The sequence below is a fragment of the Odontesthes bonariensis genome, chromosome 21 (genome assembly GCF_027942865.1).
Source record: "Odontesthes bonariensis isolate fOdoBon6 chromosome 21, fOdoBon6.hap1, whole genome shotgun sequence".
Classification (NCBI taxonomy): domain Eukaryota; kingdom Metazoa; phylum Chordata; class Actinopteri; order Atheriniformes; family Atherinopsidae; genus Odontesthes; species Odontesthes bonariensis.
The window spans coordinates 18,680,852-18,701,776 of NC_134526.1; the positions used below are offsets into that span (position 1 = coordinate 18,680,852).

General features: G+C 41.3%; 2 protein-coding genes across 2 annotated transcripts; one reads left to right on the top strand and one right to left on the bottom strand.

The window, feature by feature from the left end:
* Positions 1-6,103: 6,103 nt before the first annotated feature.
* Positions 6,104-12,407, top strand: gtf2f1 (general transcription factor IIF, polypeptide 1). The gene is made up of 14 exons (XM_075454388.1): positions 6,104-6,224; positions 6,613-6,683; positions 7,281-7,327; positions 7,824-7,896; positions 8,038-8,231; positions 8,801-8,971; positions 9,057-9,262; positions 9,405-9,555; positions 10,025-10,080; positions 10,261-10,392; positions 10,515-10,585; positions 10,811-10,952; positions 11,102-11,240; positions 11,507-12,407. The coding sequence occupies exons 2-14, from the start codon at positions 6,672-6,674 to the stop codon at positions 11,709-11,711; spliced, it is 1,599 nt and encodes a 532-aa protein (XP_075310503.1). The 5' UTR covers positions 6,104-6,224; positions 6,613-6,671; the 3' UTR covers positions 11,712-12,407.
* Positions 12,408-13,802: 1,395 nt separating this feature from the next.
* alkbh7 (alkB homolog 7) lies at positions 13,803-15,929 on the bottom strand. The gene is made up of 4 exons (XM_075453985.1): positions 15,533-15,929; positions 14,474-14,647; positions 14,223-14,347; positions 13,803-14,025 (listed from the first exon to the last, which is right to left on the bottom strand). Exons 1-4 carry the CDS (start codon positions 15,800-15,802, stop codon positions 13,905-13,907), a joined length of 690 nt encoding a protein of 229 aa, XP_075310100.1. The 5' UTR covers positions 15,803-15,929; the 3' UTR covers positions 13,803-13,904.
* Positions 15,930-20,925: the final 4,996 nt, after the last annotated feature.

The following is a 20,925-nucleotide window of genomic DNA, read 5'->3' on the forward strand; positions in this document are numbered from 1 at the left end:
AAGAATTATCTCCAGATAATAGTACAATTACAAAGTTTTCATTTAACAGTGGTCTCATGCACTCCGTGACTGGCCTGCATATTCTTGTGTGGTCACATAAAAAAAATGAACAAACCCTAACACTGCACTTTTAAAACAGGAAACTTCATTTACACTGACAAATCAGAGCACTTATTAACAAGAAAATTTACGGCAATATTGATGATAATCAATGATCTGGTACAAAAGCTCTGCAACTTGGGTTTAGCCACCACACTTTGCTCTTGGATTCTGGACTTCCTGACCAACAGGCCACAAAATGTCAGGGTGGGTAACCTCACCTCATCCTGAACACAGGGGTACCCCAGGGTTGTGTTATCAGCCCAGCCCTTTTCACTCTGTTCACACAGTCAATGTGGTTTGCAGATGACACCGCTGTAGAGGGCTCTCATATCAGGGAACGATGAGACGGTCTACAGAGAGGAAGTCCAACACCTTACCAGATGGTGCTCAGACAGAAAACCTGGTCTTCAATACTGCCAAGACAAAAGAGATCATCATCGACTTCAGTAGAGCTATGGACATCTTTCACCTCCCACTCCACATAAATGGAGAGGGTGTTGAGAGGATCAATAACACCACATTTCTGGGCCTCCACATCGCGGACGACCTTTCATGGGCCCTCAACACCATTCACCTTGTGAAGAAAGCTCAGCAGAGGCTTTTCTTCCTGAAGAAACTTAAAAAAGCCACACTTCCTACCCAGCCCTTAGTGAACTTTGGACTCTGTTTAGCCGACTTCACAAGAGGGCTGAAAACATCATCAAAGACCCAAAACAGCCATCCCACGGACTGATTATCCCTCTCCCATAAGGGGAAAGATACAGGACCATGAAGCAGCCTCTTCCCCAGAGCTGTTGGCTCCCTTTTACTTCGCCCCATACACACACAATAGAGTAGGACACTTTACACTTACATTCAAGACGACATCGACATTGAATGTCAGCGTCACAACGTTTGATAAACACCAACGTCATACCTGCACTATTAATACTTCTAAGTCAGAAATCACTGTTAGAATGTTTACAATTTGCACATACCATGTAAATGGACGACTCGCAAGACAACAGTAAAGGTTCAGAGTATTTCATAAACAAAAGGTGTCCAAAATCCCAGTGATGCTGGAAACAAACTGATTGGCAAAGAAACAGAGGAACACTGTGCGGTGGCAGGAAATTAAAAAAAACAAGCAATAAACACAAAGCAACAAATGAACTTACGCAAAACAAAGTACAGAGCACGAGGAAAAACAGAGGCCAGGAGAGAGTGCTGGACACAAAGGCAGCAGAGGTGAGATAAATGAGCATTGATTACAGGGAGAAACCTGATGGAGACAGCGAAGGGGAAAACAGGAAACAGAACAAGACGCCACAATAAAGCAGGAAACAGGACACACAGGGACACAGTGGCAGACATGACACAATTATCAGGCAAAATGTCACAGTCTCCTCCGAATAAAATCACTATCACTTGTATCCTTGAACTTTGTGACAACATGAAAAAATCAAACACAATTAAAGCTTCTTGTGGTTACTATTATTGTAAGCATAAATGTCAACTGGAACAATAAAAGAACCTTCAACATTCTAAACACCTACTAGCCAATGTCTGTGTTCGTCCACCTTCATCTGACATCAACAGATAACAGATCTGCAGGTGTCTGTTAGATCAACGGCTGAATAGTACTTTATCTCCCCATAGACTCACCCAGAAGGTGGCACCCTCAGCGCAGGAGTATGTCTCTTGCAGAAAAGCACAGTGAGATTGTTGTCCTTTTTGGGGGGCATGTAATGTTGGCTTCATTGATCATTTTAACTTGTTTGTAGGACTGTGGCTTGTTGATCAGAAGGGATGGGATCCACCTCTCCGTGTGACTGACTGTTAACATTCCACGTGCATACCTTGGAAGGCTCCTCTTCATCCACTCTCAGAAGCACTTTCTGTTGTTCTTCTTGGTCCTTCCTATTCAGGCTGTCATCACACACAGTGCCCCCGCCCCGGGTATAGCAGTCATTTTTACAAATATACCACCGATGTTTTCCAGTGGGCTTAACCTTTACTCTAGTTTTGATGATTGTATGTATACCTAATACAGATCCCCTTCTCTGTGTGACTGCGTCAGGGCCAGCCATCACAGCTTTGGCTGTCAGGTTTCCAGCCCTGCTATTGTGACAGTTTGACATAGCACCCATTGAGTAGACCAGTTGTCCAGTTCAGCACTATCACACTATCGCATCATGTTAAGTATTGTAACAAAAATAAATAAATAAAAATAAGGAGTTGATGGGCATCAAGCGGAGCTTTACATTCATAAAGCTTCCCTTGGCATAGCAAATGTGTTTGGCATAAACGGTATTCAGATTACAATTCTGCTGCCATAATGCTGGACAGGACAAGGGGTTTAGAAATAATAAAATGTGTCGTCTATTGACAGTTTTAAAATACAGCTGAAAAAATATTTGTTCTCCTTGGCCTTTAACTTTAACTTCTTAGTATCTTATTGTTTAATTTCTTACTTTTTGAGGAAGACGTTTTTTTTATTAGGTTTTGCTTGGTACTGTCTTTTTGCTTTTATGTGCCTTTAAATGGCCTCTCTTTGTATGTTTTAGTTTCCTTTTCTTACTTGTGTTGGGTCTGTAAATAACTTTGATAACCTGTGGATGATTTAAATGTGCTTTGGAAATAAATTTGCTTTAATTTGATTTAGATGTGGGATACTGGCATGTAGTTTAAATCGTACTCAAGGATGGAGGGAAATGAATGCAAATACCACCACAGGTGTTGGACTCCCTCTGAGTGAGTTGGTGTGAATCCTAGTTTACATCTACAGCCGAGCGATGGAGGTTTGTTGGTGCAGGCAGAATCTGAGCCACATGCAGTGGAACACTCTTAAATATCTGACAATGAACAAGTTAACATCTTAGATATGCTAAATATGCTCAATATGCTCAATAAATAAAATATGCTCAAATCTACAGGTAAAAAAAAAAATCCAGATTGTGATAATATTAAAGTATATTTACTCAAAATAAACTAATCAAAGAACTAAAGACCCTGAAAAGTAAAATTTTTAAAAAATGAAAGAACTGATAAGGAGACTTTTTCTTTTCGACACAAAGAAAACCAGTGGAATAACGATAGGTGTGAAGTAAACTACAGAGTGATGAGATTAGCTTGGTGAGGATCAGGAATGTTTGATTGGCCTGAGTGGAGAAATCTCTACTTTTGAAATGTTCAAAAATACCACAGGCAACAAGATTCAACTTTTTCACCCTTATATTAAGTTGGTATGGTTATGTGAGCGTTTGTTCTTGCTGCAACAGAAATCTTCTCATAAGCAGGTTTGAAAAGAAAACTGTTGATCACTGCAGAACTCAGACAGACATGTTTCACTGCGTTCACATTCCTCAGCTCATCATATTGTTCAGCGCCTCTTAACTATTCACTGTTTCACCATCTTGACTTCAACTCCACAGTTCACAATAATCAGTATTTCAATTATTATCATATCACTTTCTCAATTGTGGAACATTTGTCTCAATTTATCTTTATCAGCTCAGCTGATAGGGAAAACAGCCGACAAACTTCATCTATGCTGAGTTTCCTTCACCGTTATAATGCGTTTATGTTGCCACACCCAGAAATTCAATTCACAATTAAAGATATGTCAAAAAAATATGTGACTGCTGCTGCTTAGCATCACATGGTATTGATCATTTTAGTATTTGTGATACAAGAGCAGGAAGAGTGTGTGAAGCTGTTGCAAATAGGAATACACGATATAAGGACATAATGAGGATAATCATCAATAAGTGCGTTGACAGCAATTTAGGTGACTGACTAGATGGCTGATGGTGATCTTAACAGAGACAACACTCAAATGCACATACAAAGATTAACAGACACACAGATTACATTGATTGTGAAAATATAGGTATCTACAACTGAAGTAGAACATCACTGAATGGGACAGGAAACTGTACAATTACTATGTGTAACCATCCTTTACAGGTTACATAACCGGAACTGAAAACTCAGTAATTAGAGGGTTTGTGTAGAATTCTCCAGGACACAGAGTTATGTCCATTGTTATAGCAAATGCATTACAGTTTCCATCTTTCGTGGAACCAATTCCTGATGATGTCAGACTCAATCGTTGGACATGAAACTAATAAATAAATGGGATATGTTTCTCCACCATTCCCTGTTAAGTGTCACCACTTGATGTGGAATGAATGAGATGTGAAATCTCAGTTACACTATGCTTCAGTGATGTTTCTGTAGACGTCATTGAAAATAAGTCAAGAGCCAAACTCCGTGTCTGATGTTCACATCTTAATATCATCTGTACCAGATGGAAAAACACCATGACTACAGATGAGGAGGGAACCTATACAGCATAAAGAAAATACATTGTTTGCAAGAGCAGCTGTAAGCCGAGACTTGTCAACATAATGCACAAGTTTAATCCGCACAGAAACCTAAAATACCTTCTTTTAAAATTTTTCATTTCTGTCTTAACATTTTTAAAGAGTAGTATTTTTCAGTATATAATTAACATGCAACCGAAAAGTAAAGAAAAAGAATACTCTGCTTCTTCTGCACGAGTGAAAATAATATTAATTTGACTCACCACGGAGCAGTGGAAAGCCACAGCAATTCATCACATCAGACTCCTCTGCACTAAACTTTAGTCATCATTCTTCATTTTAATTGAACGCCTGCACAATATCCTAAAGATTTTCCCCTTGTAGAAAAACCTATGCAAATTTGTGAAGGAAAACACATGAGAGTGGCACACTGCAACTGGTAATTGGTCCCAGAGACTGTAAGAAAATTTAGTGAACTTCAAAAAGGAAAGAAAAATATTGTTCAAACTGACTTTGAGCCACTGGAAAAAATACCCCTCCGAACATAAGTAAAAAAAACAAACAAATACAAGACGTATTTGTTTGAAATAAGCAAAAAAAAAACTGCCAATGGAACTAGTGTAAATCAGCTTGTCAAGATTTCACTTAACAAGATATTCAAGATGTATCGTCTTAAAACAAGTCCCTATATCTTGCTGAAATGGTACTTGTTAGGCAATTGTGTCTTATATAAAATGTAATGAGATATTTTGACTAGAAATTAGACAAATGTATTTGGTAAGATTTAGATTTTTTCCAGTGAAAACAAAAAGACGTGGCTTTAGTCCAGAAAAATCTACTTTTGAGTATTCTCATTGAGACTGAAATGAAGAGATCAGCAAGACATCCATAGTCAGACACAAAACAAAAATTAGTCAACACAATTTTCATTACCAGGGCAAATTAATGCAAAAGGAAATATTAGGGAAAAAACATCAAAGCATATCATTTCAAAAGCTGTAACAGACTCCAGTTCAAGGCTGATTTGCAGTTCATTCCACTGAAAAGATGCATAGTGTATAAAATTGATTTTGCTAAACTTTTGTGGCATTCAGTAGCTGCTGGATGAAGCCCTGTAGATACAAGATTTGAATTCTGGCTGCATCACTGGGGCAGTGCTAGGCTAGCCAACATGTACACAAACTGACAAGCAAGGTGGTCCTGCAGTGCAGAACAAAACAATATTTCAGAAAACACAAGAAAAAGAAATAATACAATGTATCTGTACAAAATAGAATGGCATCACAATGGCATGTCACAAAACTATGACTTGGTTTGTCACCGTCAGAAATGTTGTATTTGGGAAATATTTTCATGGAAATTGTCGTGAAATGTCAGTGTTTTGTGAAATGGTGTTTTGCTTGTGTGTGTGTTTTAACTGTTACTGTGTGCTCTTGAATAATGTTGCATTTCCTGAAGCATTCTTCTGTTTTGGGAGATATTGCGTCCCGAAATGAAGTCCTCTGAAATATTGTTTTGTTTTGAGAAATTTCCTCTTTTGTTTACCATTTATTTATTTATCTATCAATTCATTCATTAATTTACTCACTTACTTATGTTGTTATTGTGTTTTCCACCACAGGGCCACAGTATTAAGTCAGTGGGAACCGTGTGTCACTTGTAAAAGTTTCCGTCCATCCGCTTTGACTAATGGAACTGTTACAGTGAGATAGCGCGCGCCGGTAGCACAGCAGCAGTAGCGTTTTCCTCACACCCATGTTGTGTTTAATGTCTTAAAACAGTCGATTTCTACATTTGCCTTCGTTTCACACATAGGTACGTGGATCTGAAACCAAAGTGTTCTGGTTAAAGTTAGCACAAGCTACAGACAACCGCTGCAACGGCTCGTCCGACGCATTGCTGCTATTCTTTCTTTCTTCTTTTTAGCATTTGGAGCTAACGTTATAAGGGAACAACAATTGGTGGAACACATCATCTCTTGCAGACTGGTGTATTTTAACTGGAAATGTACTTAGGCTCTTGAAAATTGGGCATGACTGATTTTCCATCAGTTTGCTATTCCGTTCATTTAGATTTTGCTACGTTATCTTGCCGTAACTCTCCCATTCCATACGAATACTATTACTATTACTACTACCATACTATTTTAATCCATAATGAACCCTGTTAACCATATTAATATGTGAATATTTGTTTTTGGTAGTGTTCAACTAGCCTGAAGTAGCTGTTAATGTGAATAAATCAAGAGGTGGATCACCAACCATGACGTCGCTGGTAAGTTTTTACTTTTGTCTTAACTACCTCCAGAATGGCGATTGAATGGGAGCACGGAGCTGAATGGTTTCTTTTTTCCTTTATGACTGAACGATGTAACTTCAGGTTCCCCCCTCATTTCTTCAGCATCATGAGGGGGGTTTGGTTTTATTGGAAACTATTTCCATGGTAACTTGGGCTGGAAACAAAAGGGGTTTGACAAGTCTTAAATGTACAAAAGGGATGTTTTCAACTGCTCCTATCCATCACTGGCATATTACAACTACAACAGGATTATTAGTCTGATATGAACTACCACAGCTTCATGTTCACATGCATTAAACCTCACATACAGTTTGGCTTTGTGCAAATGGTAAACATTGTGTTCATGGCTATCCCCATTATCGTGGTGGATGTGTCGGTGACGCTGTGACCACTGTCTGCATGACGAAATCTGTCCCCTTAGCAAGGTTGATGAAGCCATTTATGTGAAGCACCCCATGTCTTGTAAGAGCAACCATAAGCATCAGGGTTGTGGCAAGGGCCACTATAAAGTTGTAACAAACTAACCAGCATTCCATGTATGTCGTTTCTGAATGAAATCTGCTTATCTTACAGGGGAGCAGCAGTTCCTCAACCACAGAATACACTGTACGCGTCCCCAAGTGAGTAACACGGACTAAAATGCAAATATCCACAGAGAAGGTGGGGGCAGACCTCGTCACATGTCACCACAATTTACTGGGACGGAGCATGGAAGAAATGGAAATCTGGGACGGTTCTGTTACTTATGTGTTCACACAATGTTGCAGATTTTAAGTGATGGAAAACAAAGCTTCAGTCGCTTTTATGTGTGCTTTGCATTTTCAAAATGGATTTATCGTTCCAAGCTTCCTCATTATGTGGAGTGTGACTGTCCGTAGAAAAAACAAACAAAATATATATATATATATACATACAGTATATATGTGTTGTTGTGTCGTGAAATAGCTGATTCTCCTGTATGGGATTTAGGTTGCTTTAACGTGACACGTATAAGTTAATGGTTCACCTGCTTAAGCTTGACAGAATCCAGTAACACTTTCCCTGACCTGGTGTGGGGAAAAAAAATATGTTCAGTGAGTCACTTTTAATTTGCACCTCTGTTTGTCTTTCCCATAGAAACACCAGCAAGAAGTACAACATAATGGCATTCAATGCAGGGGACAAAGTCAATTGTTCAGCCTGGACTCAGGTAGGCTTCATGTCAGTGAAGAGAAGTGACAGTCGAGAGTTCAACTTGTTGTGAGTGTGAAATCGGTGACAAAATGCAACTTGTCCCGCATCTTGCGCTCAAATCGCCCGTCTTAGCGATTCCCTTTCTCTCCCTTCACAGGCTCGTATGGAACGAGACATGAGCGGCCGGCGAATCTATGGGGAGGAGGAGACCACGGAGGGCGGGGCAGGCAGCGAGTTTGGCAAAAAGCAGCGTGAGGAATCTCGTCGGAAGAAGTTTGGCATCGTCACCCGTGAGTTCAAATTGGAGGATCAGCCGTGGATCCTAAAGGTCAACGGCAAAGCTGGCAAGAGGTGAGGAAAGAGGCTCTCCTTTACGGAAGTGTTTCAGATCTGAAATGGAAGAGCAGTCGCCGAGCTCTGCCAAGGCCTGAGGGGGTGTTGATATGCTCCCCCTGCGTTGCATTAAAAGCTGACGTTATCATTTTTGTGTACTTCAGCTATTTACAGAAATCTTTTGGTTAGGAATTTTTAAATCTTAAATTTATTCTAGGAAAATTATACATTTTAAAGGCTTGTAGCTAAACTGTCTTTTTAAAGACAGTTTTTGCTTCTAAATGAGAAATTATTTTTCCACAGGACTGAATATAAAATCGCTTTTCCCTTTGATTGAGCGTGTATTTGGGTGCCTGGAGTCTGCTAAATGCTGTATCTTGAAAGTGAGAAGTTGAACCTCTCTTGCTTCTGCATTTTGATCCAGATCGAGAGGAGTCTTAGGGTTTTTTTTGTTCATGTTACTGGCGTTTCATTAAGACCTCAGGAAATTGTGAAAAAAGAGCGTGATGCGTCACCTTTAATGGATGATCCACACCACCTCCAATCTTTCTGAACTTTCGCTCTGTCCCTGCATGTGTTTGTCTCAGGTTCAAAGGTGTAAAGAAGGGCGGTGTTACAGAAAATGCCTCCTACTACATCTTTACGCAGTGTCCCGATGGAGCTTTTGAGGCCTTTCCTGTTCACGGCTGGTACAACTTCACACCACAGGCTAAACACCGAACTTTGACAGCCGAGGAAGCGGAGGAAGAGTGGGGCAGGTGAGGAGAGGAATAATGCGGGATTGGCGCTGAAAGTCATTGGAAAAAGTCCTGAAATGCGAACTCCCCCCCTTTTTTTTAACAGGCGGAACAAGGTGGTGAATCACTTCAGCATCATGCTTCAGAGACGTCTTCGAGAGCAGGAGCGTGGTGACGATGACGATGATGAGACAGAAAAGTCTGGGAAAAAGAAAAAGAAAGGGGGGGGCAGGGGGGGAGACCTTCGTATTCACGACCTGGAAGATGACCTGGAGATGAGCAGCGACGACAGCGACAGCAGCATGGGAGACGGTAAGCAGGAAAAAAATCAGATGGGGAGTCACAGCAGCCACTTAAACAAGACTGCCCTAAAGCCTTTAAACTTCCATGTGTTTCTCCGAATTTTCTTCTCGTTGATTTCTTTCCTCAATCGAGCTCTCTTGTTATTTCACAGATGGAGAAAGCAAAGCAAAGGCAAAGAAAGACGCGGGGAAAGGAAAGACAAAGAAAAAGAAGCGAAAGAGCAACGACAAAGAGGCCCTGGAGGACAGTGACGATGGTGACTACGAGGGTCTAGAAGTGGATTATATGTCAGATGAAAGCAGGTGAGATCTCAAAAACCTTCCTCTTTGTAAGATTTACTAACCAATTCTCCTCCCTTGGGTGTTCCACCTTGCTTTTAGCCCTCTGTTTTCAACACCACAGAGGGCAAGGTTTCTTCTTGGTGTGTACATCTCCTTCAGTGATGGCGTTACACATAGGTTGTAACGCCATCAAAACCTTTGAAGGGGACCTTAGTCCATTTTTTTGCAGCAGGGCAAAGCTAGAGAAGCATGAACAGCCCACTCTTCAGATTGTTCCACATCATTTTGACACTTTCCCTAAGATGCTGCAAAAAAAGCTAGAACAGGAGGAGGTGTGTTCGCAAAGCTGAGTGTAGCAACAACACAGAGCAGAGGCAGAACTTTCAAGCATCAGCAATCATCCTGCCGTTCGTGCACAGAACTCCAAAAACAAAGCTTTTTTTTTGGTTTTTTGTTGTCGCCTAATGTTTCACTCTGTTTCCAAAATTAGCTCAGATGAAGAGCCAGCAAAGGTGAAGCCCAACAAAGAAGACGAGCACCCGAAAGGTTTGTGCTGTTCATGATTACATCGTGAAATTGTATGTGACAAAGAATGATTCACCAGGTTGGTATTTCATGTCAGGTTTTGTTTCATTTTTGTCTTTATGGTGTGTTTCTGACATTATTATGGTGAAACTGCTCAAGTCGCTGTCAGTGCTTTGACTCCAAATGTTTGTCTGTTGTTAGGAATTGATGAAGCATCTGAGAGTGAGGAAGAAAGTGAGGAGGAGAAACCGAATGAAGAAGAAGCCAAGGAGGAGGAAGAGGAGGAGGAAGGGAAGAAAACCCCCATCCAAGTGGAAAAGAAGAAGAAAAAAGGTATGCGTTATTTCAAGACGCGAGATTCATCTTTTCCAATCTTGAAAGATGTAAGCAACTGTTAATACGCTGCACGAGCAGGAAAGACTGAAACGGCGAGTTGCGGGCTTTGTGTGTCTCAGACAGCAGCGGCGAATCGGAGAGCTCTGACGACAGTGACATCGAGGGAGAGACGGCCTCCGCTCTGTTCATGGTGGGTTAATGTGTGTGTGGCTGAATAAATGGATACATTGTACATGGCATTCATTTTCCTATGAGCCTCTTGAATAACAGGGTGGTGATTTGACATGTGAAATTAGTCACTGATAAAAAGATAAATAGAAATTGATGTATGGCTAATTTTCATATTTGTGCGTGTGAACTTGTGGGTGCTTTTGTCTTTACATTTGTGTGCGGTGTCTTTTATTCCCCTCTTCAGAAGAAGCGCACGCCCCCTAAACGTGCAGGTGGTCGTGGCTCTGCAGGCAGCTCCAGGACCGGCAGCCGTCCGGGGACACCGTCCATAGACGCCGCCGCCACCTCCAACACACTGCGTGCAGCTGCCAGCAAGCTGGAGCAAGGTGTCTGTTTTTGAAATGAACCAAAATGCAGATCTCAAATTTGACTTAAAACAGCACAGATATTTGAATGTGTTCTTGTGGAGCTTTCAAACTCTAGGGCTCTGTGTGTGGTGGTTCCAATCGCTTCTAAATCTCCCTTTTCTTTTTAGGGAAGAGACAGATTCAGGGTCCTAGCACCGACTCTCCAGCTGCCAAAAGGCTGAAGATGGAGCCGAGCACTCAGAGCCCCGCTCCCTCTGGGAAGAGTACACCTCAACCCACATCAGGCAAATCCACCCCAAGCTCAAGGTACTCTGTTATTTATTTACTTGTAATAATTTGCACATGATAGCTTATGGGCTCATATAACAGTACACGCAAATAACAGACAAAATGCAAACATGCAGAATAACGAGTACTTTTTTCACTATCGGTCATTTAATCAGTCAGATTTAATGATGAAGAACATTCAAATAGTTTTAATTAAAGGAGAAAAAGTTCTCTTTTTTACGAAACCTTTAATCCAGACAAACCCAGTGTAAGAGAGCGGTTTTGTTGAACTTGTTTGTCAACAGTGACGTGCAGCTAACCGAGGAGGCGGTGCGGCGCTACCTGATCCGCAAACCGATGACCACCAAAGACCTGCTGAAGAAGTTCCAGACCAAGCGCACGGGCCTGAGCAGCGAGCAGACTGTCAATGTGCTGGCGCAAATCCTGAAGCGCCTCAATCCTGAGCGCAAAAACATCAACGACAAAATGCACTTCTACCTCACGGAGTAGCCGAGGGAGGAGGCGGCGGCGGGCGACGCGAGAGGGAAGAGCGGAGAAACGGCCGCTGGTGGCGCAAAGTTTCACCGTTTTTTTGTGGGTTTTTTTTTAAAGAGTGGTTTAGTATCAAACTACAGTCAGTCATCACAGTATTTTTTTTGGTTTTCACAGTCTGAACTCTCACACTGGATAACCGATGTGTTAACATTGAACAGAAAACGAGTCATTCCCTGGATGGTGTCAGTAACGTGAAAACTCATTGAAAGTGATAAAGCCTTTAGCTTTGTTTTTCTTAAATAGAAACGCTTTAATAAAATTTAAATGACTTGCATTTGTTTTTCTGTCGTCCATCTGTTACATTCAACGAACACGTGGTGTACAGAAAAATATAGAATATAAAATGTGTATAGAAAGATCGGGGCTTAATACATTAACACGTTTTACTAGCTTCCTACTGAAAGAAGTAACCAGTACTGGTTGGAGTGAAAAGAGCTGGAAACAAGTGTTAGAAAAATAATGCAGTTGTTGATCCTCAACTCACTGCCCAAACAAATGCTCCAACAATGATATTGTTGGAAACTAATCGGCCATTGGTCATTTCAATGGTCCGAAAGGACAGCAAAAACAGAGCCGGTTACCTTACCCCACTGCCGGTGCTTGCAAATAAAGTCAAATAAAACTGAGCTCACATTTGTATTTGTTGACCAGCACTGGCTTGTTTTGCACCAGAGCCTTTTGTTGTTTACCGACTCATCTGTGCCAATACGTGGTCAGCTCAGTAACGATCAAATTAAAGATATCAAAGACTGCTTCTCATCCACGGGTGAGCTGTTGTGTTGTTGCGGATGTGTTGTTATCGCACCTTTATCGGGACTAAAGGTCAGGCAAGGTAGTCTCGAACCCATCAGCGGGGATGATGAGCTCAGTTTTATTGTGAAAATAAAGTATTTGGGTTTTCCTCTGCGTGACACAGCAAGTTAATCTGAGTTTAATGTCTTTTTGATTGTCATGCATGAAGATGATTTTGTTACGGAAACTGTGGAAGAAAGGGGCCAGCCAGCTCTCTCCCCATGAGTCCGCCACCTCCTTGCTGATGTCATGGCCTTGTTGGGACATGGTGGCCGTCCACCGACCATCCAGGGTTGCACGGTACTCATCAGTGAACAAGACTGTTTGAAAATGACTCTTCATGTATGTCTGGGCCCACTGCAATTATTTCTGCTTGGTTACGGGGGGCCGAATAGAAGGTTTATGCATGACTGCAAGCCTCTGGAGGATCCTCCACCTTGAGGCACCAGCAGCTTCAAATACCTGTTTGCTGCTTTGTACTGGCATTTTAGCAGCTGCTCTCTCAGTCTGATGTATTTGTCTGGCAGAAACCTTCCTCATTGTGCCTTTATCTGCCACAAATCTCTTAACAGTACGATGATCACGCTTAAGTTTTCGTGAAATATCTAAAGTTTTCATACCTTGTCCAAGGCATTCAACTGTTTCACGCTTCTCAGCAGCAGAGAGATCTGCCTTTTTCTTTCCCATATTGCTTGAAAATGGCGGTCCGCTTAATGTGGAACGTCCTTCTTCAGTAGTTTTCCCTTTAATTTGGCTCACCCGTTAAACTGATTATCACAGGTGTCTGAGATTGATTTCAGTGATTCAAAGAGCCCTGAGACACGATACCATCCATGAGTTTAAAGGAAAACAAAAACATGTAATCTTTATGACACTTAAATACAGTTTGCGTGATAATTTGGAAAGCGGTGTAAAGTTGACATTCGTTATATTTGGCAGAATGCACTGAAAGTAACTCACAAAGAAGACACACCAAAGTGGATATCACGTATACCTGCAGTATATATAAACTATTTATATTCTAAGGCCCATCCCCTGCTGATTCCAACATGTGCAAAAACAAATAATTAAATACATTTAGGGTTGACGTCCTCTTCAGCAGCGCGAGCTAATTTAATGGGAAGTTCGGGCCCAAAATGAGGAATACTTTTGTAGAATCCTGCTTTTATTTCAACCAACAAGTCTTAAGAGAAACTCATTTGGTCAATCGAGTCCATTTATGATGTAAAGATTGTGAAACACAGCACGCTGAGGTGTTTTTTCTTTAGGTCAGAATTCATGGTTTTATTATCTCCACTGACAAAATCCTGTGAGCCAAGTTTATGTTCATATCCAGGCTGAGGGGCAAAGTGGGCGTTAGCCCGGAAGGTTCCGACAGATGACCGAGATCCGACGCTGCCGAGGGACTCTCCGTCCGTTGAACGCAGACTCCTCATCCTTCAGGATCTCGTGAGTGAAGTCATATCTGGCCTGGTCCCTATGCATATGTTAAAAGGACATGATGTGAACACAACCACCACACAGCCCACAAGGAAAGATGTATGTCCTTCCTCCTGTGGTACTTGAGTATTGAGGCATTAACCATTAAACACTGTAGTTATCAACTGCTTAAGCACTTAATAAATGGACAACATCTAAACACGTTATTTGAGGCAAGTAACATATCAATTGAACCTCAGTATGTAGAGGGAGCGTCGGGACAGCAGCATGTCCAGCCATTCTTTGGGAGCGTCTTCTTTCACTAAGCGCATGATGCTGTCTGACAGAAGACTCAACCCAGCAATGGTGCTGCCGCAAAACTGAAAAAGTAGAAAAGTGGTAAAAACACAATCAAAGCAAAGTCTGCGGAATTCTAAGAATGCTGGCAAGTGGCGATTTGCTCCTGTCCCCGGAAACTATGCCAAATGTCTTCTTTGAAGACCCACCTTGACACTGTCGACATGGGGTTTGATGTAGCCAGTTTTGTCCAAATCCAAAACATGAACAGGGCCCAGGAGGGGACTCCCCTCGGCAAACGCCGCAGAACGGAGACGGTTCAGCACCTCCTCACATGCTGGCCCCCACCTCCCACGCTCAGTCTCTCGGTAGCCGTGAATTGCCTGGTTGTGTGTGAGGAAGCACGGGCAAAAGAGAGTCAGCATTGCGGTCAATTCAAAACATAATGAACCACACATGTATTTACAATGCAGTGCAACACGTATTTAAAGGCTAGTATTTTGCCTTCACGAAAGATTAACAGCTGTTAGGAGCACTCTCTCTCAAACTGGGGATCAGGCCCCTTTTGGGCAGTGAAATATGAAGTAAAAAAGACAAAAGCGGCAATGCAAATCTTTAATTCACTAAAATTCAACCTGGATTCTCTCCTATTAGTTGCCAATATATCACCACAGAAAAAAAAAAGGTATACCTCAGTGGTATTCCTGGAACATACCACAGATGTAGAGCAATTCTTCCAGCAGTGGCCTCATAAAAGGTAAGGTCATGTTCAAAATGACGTCAAACCATATGAAGTATTCAAACTATATAATTATGTATACATTTAAATGTTTTAAAAAAATATATAATTTGAAATAGTGTTGAAAATAATGACGCATGCCTTTACTTTGACACTAAAAAAAAGACTTCGACCACAAACCTGGAAAAACTAACAAATTATTACGTCATCACGTTGTTTACCCTTTATATGTTCGTCATGAACTCAGTTGTCGAACTATCGGATAGAACTTTCCTGTACTTTATACAGCAGTTGAGCGAGTGGTCTGCTGACAGATGTAAACGACGGTTATGTCTGAGTGCTATATAGTCTTATGGTAGCCTATGGTTATGAACAGTTGAGGTGACCCTCTAGAAAAGTATCACAAGTCTCATTTAGCTAGTTTTCTTAACACAGCGCGTGTGAAAGTGACCCCTCAACTCAGCACCCGTCATGGTGGTGAGCTTATTCACATAATTGCAGTGTATCATTCGCTATAAACATTACTTACGTCGTCCCAGTGGTCGAATTCGTAGCGTTTCTTCTTCAGACTTGGCTCCAGCTCTTGCAACAGAGCAGCCTCCTCCTCCTCAGTGATGAAGCCCGTCCTCACCTCCACCTGAGACCCAAGTGTCTGCACCAGCTCCCGGCTTGACCCCACGATTACCTCATCTCGGAGAGGTGACAGGCCGCCGCTGGCGCACGAGCTCAAACGACGCCGGTGACTGAAGTAAACGGCTGGTCTGTGGGTTCGTTTCAGTACCGTCAGCAACAATTTCATCCTCCTATTGGGATTTCAAACAGTCAGTGACCTCGTGCAGTCCTCTTTACCTGCTATTGCGTTTTGGTTTAGTTGACAGGAGTCAGGCTGCTATGTGAGACGCCATATTGAAGCCGCAAAGCATTGTGGGGGGAGTAGTCCTACAACGGAGGAAAAAAACGCTTGAAACGGTATTGAAGAGAATCTGAAAAGTTGTTCGATAAAAGACACACTCTCTGTTTATTTGATTTCGTTATATATTAAAATGACAACATTGATAAATAAAAAATGTCTTCGTATATTACAGTGCGTCATGTGGCACACAACCTCGCAAATAAATACCTTTTTGAATTTGAGTCTTTGAGTGTAAATGGTCTAAAACAATCAAGACTTTAAAGATGTGCAATCAACAATGAAGAGCAGCATCAGACTTTGGTCATTTGCCTAAGTCTTATTTCCATCATTGCCTGACAGTTTGCCTCATTATACGCTATATGTTTCCATTATATCTCTCTGTGCAGACTTCCAGGCATGCATGCGATGCCCAACCACAAGATTTTTACTGAGTGCAAGCCTCCATCCTGCCCTTTTGCTCTCATGGCTTTGGGATATGACAGGAAAAGGGCTCAGTGGCAACACAGAGACAGGTGCGGAATGAAGTGGTTGTAGTCCTTCACTGTAAACAGTGGAGGGCAGTGAACACTGATGACTATAACGCTGCTTTAATGCGTGTCAGTGTCTGGTCAAAATCTTATAAGTAAACATCCACCACCAAGTGTGTGAGTAGATTTGGATGATATAAACATAAAGGTTTGATACATTGCAGGGCTGGCTCGTTAAAAGCAATGTGCATGGAGTCTTGATCGCAAAGTACAAAGTAAATATTGCGATTGGATTTTCAATTTATCGATAATTTAGTGGTTAATCGTGTGGCTACTATGTATATTAGATGTATAACTGACTGACAACACAAATTTGAAAAATGAAGATGATTAGAAATAGATTCTATCATATTTTATGTGTATTAAGAAGTAACTGGAGAAAGAAATAGAATATAAAAATTGAAACCAATAAAAGAAGAGAAAAGAGAATAGTCTCTCTTTTATATTTACTGTGTCCTTTATGTGTCCACACGGTGAAAGATGAACATTTATATGATAATATTTGTGAGTTATGAGTGAATAAAGAAAGATTTCTTAGGGCAGATATAATGGTGACTTCATCCTATTAGATAGCCCCCCCCCCTTAAAAGTCACTAGCCTACTTACCACTAAGGACAGGTTACCTCTTTGCTCCAGCCTTTTCTTTGTCTTCAGTTGAACCTGTTGTCAGTGAAATGCAGGTACATCAGGAAACTGCGGATACTCATATGAAGTAAATCAGGCGTGAAAAGGGTAATGGTGTAAGAGAGCCTGAAAGAGACTGAGGAACAGAAGGAGACGGATGAGCTTGCCGGTGTGAGGACCAGCTGCCTCACCTTACGAATGACTAGGTTATTAATTGTGGTATTTTTTAAAAAAACAATATCTGCACTTGAGTGAATTTACTACATCATTTGATTTTTAATAGGTTCAAATGAATCCACTGCAGGATTCTTATTGCTCCTTCTGTTCTCCTACTGTTTGTCTCGGTCACTGAGCATCCACAATACAACTAACTCACACACACCCCCTTCCAACACACGCACACACACACACACACACACACACACACACACACACACACACAACTAATGCGATGCCCATTTCAGTGCTGGATACCATGTTTCAGCCCCCAGCATTACATTCACCCAGCCATAATGAATGTTTTGGGTTCATACTCCCAGTTGGTACACTCATTTAAAGCCGATAGTTTTCTGTAATATCGTTGCTCAGCTTTTTCCTGGAGGCTTCATTATAGCCTCTGTCGAATCATGCAGCTAGAAGGAAAATCAACCCAAAACTAAACTAAACAAAGCAATGGTCATTTAAAAAAAGACAAAAAAACACTGGTGGGTTTTGTCCCTGGTCTTACTGTGCAATAGTTTGCACCACAAAGTAAGGATGTCGCAGAACAGACAGACTTTTGCTTTTGCAGCCATTTTTGTGGAAGAAATAAGAGGAAAATAGACAATATTTTTGATGAATAGTTTATTTGCAATGGTGCCATGAGGTGACATACGCCCACGTTAAGTTCACATGTTGAGGAGGACCTTCTATGTCCTCTGCCCATTGCCATGACTAGGCTGGGTTTCCAGCTCTCTAATATGTGCACGTGCTGTAAGTGTATGTTCTCTTCTCGGTCAGTATAGGAAGCTATTATGCTTTAAAGGCCATATTGAGACTGGTCTGGTATGTTTGCCTTGATCCATTCATTTAACTTGAGTTTTTGTGTTGCTTTAAGTAAAGTTGACTGTTCACCATAGTTTGTTGTTTGTGCATGATGTGAACCGTTCTTGCAGAGGTTTGCATGAATTTCTGCAACGGGTCTGTGGAGGGCCGGGTTCAGCAGGGGCGGAGTGCTCTACATGCATACATCCATTGAATTATTCAGCTTTATGAATCATTGAGTCACGCCACTCCTTTTTTAGGCCCTCGCCTCAGAGCTCCAGCCTCACAGCCACAGACTATTTGAATATCTCACAGAGAAAGAAAAACAACAGGGAATTGTGCAGACACGTTTCATCTTCAGAGATGCACCGGATGGGCTTTTAAGCATTAGGCAATGAAACCAATAATTCAATCATGTTTAGAGACATGGCGTATTTTGCGTTTTCAAAATCATTTGTATAATTCATTCTACCTCCCTGACTAAAATCATTAAAAGTTAATTACTTTCTCCATCAAGTTGAGAAGAATAATCCCTTTTTGGGGGGTGGGGGGGCAGGGGAACAAGTATGTCGTTGTCATTTATACACTTGCTACCCAGATTTAAGCTTCCAAAGAGAAGGTAAACACCTGAAGGTTTTCACACATTATTTCAGAAGCATCAGTCATATACAATTTTACCGAAATGCCCAAGCCCGATCTATGGATTTTACACTGTTATCATATATCAATAGAAGGGCACTAACAGAAAAGGGAGAGTGGATAGTAAGAAACCCATTTATTCAGTCATGATGTTATAGTTATACAGACAATTAGAGACAAAACAACGTGCTTCCTGTGGCGACTGTATGGAATAACAGGTCCGGACAGAAGGCTGCTGCTACTCAAATGGCTCCACCTCTGAAGGGCGGTAGATCATTTTACAGATCATCACACTCCGCTGCAAGCACACACTTTTGTGAGCACAAATACACAAGATGTAAAGGCCTATAAACCATAGCTGGAATTTTCAAAGACAAAAATAACCCATTTGCAACGTCATTCAAATGCAAATAGTCATACACTGAAAAACTAGAACAGATCCACAGAATAATTATTGTATTATACAATAATATATCCGTAGCTAAACTTTCTCATTTATTTTTTCTTCATTGGTTGTGTTGTTTGTGGTTTTCTGGGTTTTCTTCCCGACGATGTAACAAAGAGCTCATAAGTCTCTCTTTTAATAAATGTGTTGTTGTGCGCTTGTTAGATCCATACATTAGGATAACTTTGTTATCAACCTTAACCACTTTTAACCACAAATGAATTTCAAGCCTCACTTTATGACCTAAGTGAGTAGAGAAAATGGATGAATGAATGAAAAAATAGCTCATTTTGAAATTGATGGCAGCAATACATCTCAAGAAGGTTGGGACAGGAGCAAACAAATGCTGAAAAAGTAAGTGGTACTAAAAATAAATAGCTGGTGGAATATGTAGCAACTAATTAGGCTAATAAACAACAGGTCAGTGACATGATTGGGCATAAAAAGAGCACCTTATGGAGGCAGGGTCTCGTAGAAGTAAAGTTGGACAGAGGTTCAGCAATCTGCAAAAAAACTGCATCTATAAATTGTGAAGCTATTTTAGAGCACTGTTTCTCCTTGTAAATTTAATTATTCCATCATCTAAAGTACATCTCTATCATCAAAGTACCGCATCATCAAAAAGTTGGATGGCAATAATCATTGGGTCCTCATCCAGCACAGCATAAATAACAGGCATGGTTTTTTTCATGAAAATTACTGCTTGAGATCAAGAACACGTCTAGAAATCATTGTCTGTAAACACAGCTCACTATGTTATCCACAAATGGAGGTTAAAGCAAGAAAGCTAAATTGCAAGTTCCATCTATTACAACAGCATGACTTTGTAGTAGAAGAGTCTGGATGCTGGACTGATCTGCCTGCTGCCCTGACAGAGGACTGTTAAGCAGCTGGGATCCTATGTCAGGTAATTACGGGACAATATTCCTCTCTCAAAGGTCCAGCAACTATCATGCTATTTGTCTTGTCTTGTCAGTGAAAATAGTTACTTGTGACAGTAACCGCCTGGTTACAGCAACAACGTTATGGCAATTGGTGTTGTATGCCAAGTTGGCAAAGGTGAAAAATCACATCCATAGCTGTAGCTCTGCTGCGCTCTCCATGGTTCTGAAATGATGCCAGCTCTATCTATCTATCTATCTATCTATCTATCTATCTATCTATCTATCTATCTATCTATCTATCTATGACCTTGTGGTAGGGTCAGCCTCGACCGGAAGTCTTGGCTAAGTGGACTCAAAGCAAAGGATCCATTTCCAACATATCGGATAGTCGTTTAAGGTCGCGCTGTGATCGATTGGCATTCGCACGTTCAAGGTTTCTGTTCTGACTCAATATGTTCGAGAGGTGAGAGGAACGTGTTGTCCTGGTCACCCTTAAGTCTGTATTATACACGATAACTTCCCATTCACTGAGGGGGCTATTTGCGGAGTCAATCAATTAGGTCAGATAGGAGAATGTTTCCCTGTGATGAAGTTTGCTTCAGTCTTCCTTTCATCTGACGCCCAACGTAACGTTGCGGCAGCACTTTACTGATGGTGTATACTGAGAGATTCCTGGCATGCACTGAATATGACACCTCTCTTTACCACCCCTCTCCATTTCTCAGTTGGAGATTTCCAAGTGGAAGCACACAAAACGACTGCTTTAACGTGAAATGATGTATTATGCGAACGTGTAGCTGCAAGAAGCAATGTTGCAGTTCTGGTGGGTGTTTTCTGTCCACGTCCCTTTTTGCTTTACCCGCTTTG

Excerpts from the sequence above, each read along its gene's own strand:
- alkbh7 (XM_075453985.1), bottom strand. The coding sequence starts at position 15,802 with ATGAAATTGTTGCTGACGGTACTGAAACGAACCCACAGACCAGCCGTT. Across the intron at positions 14,648-15,532 it reads AATTCGACCACTGGGACGAC|GCAATTCACGGCTACCGAGA; the intron begins GTAAGTAATGTT and ends ACACACAACCAG. Across the intron at positions 14,348-14,473 it reads CCCATGTCGACAGTGTCAAG|TTTTGCGGCAGCACCATTGC; the intron begins GTGGGTCTTCAA and ends CTACTTTTTCAG.
- gtf2f1 (XM_075454388.1), top strand. Across the intron at positions 7,328-7,823 it reads TACACTGTACGCGTCCCCAA|AAACACCAGCAAGAAGTACA; the intron begins GTGAGTAACACG and ends TCTTTCCCATAG. Across the intron at positions 7,897-8,037 it reads ATTGTTCAGCCTGGACTCAG|GCTCGTATGGAACGAGACAT; the intron begins GTAGGCTTCATG and ends CTCCCTTCACAG.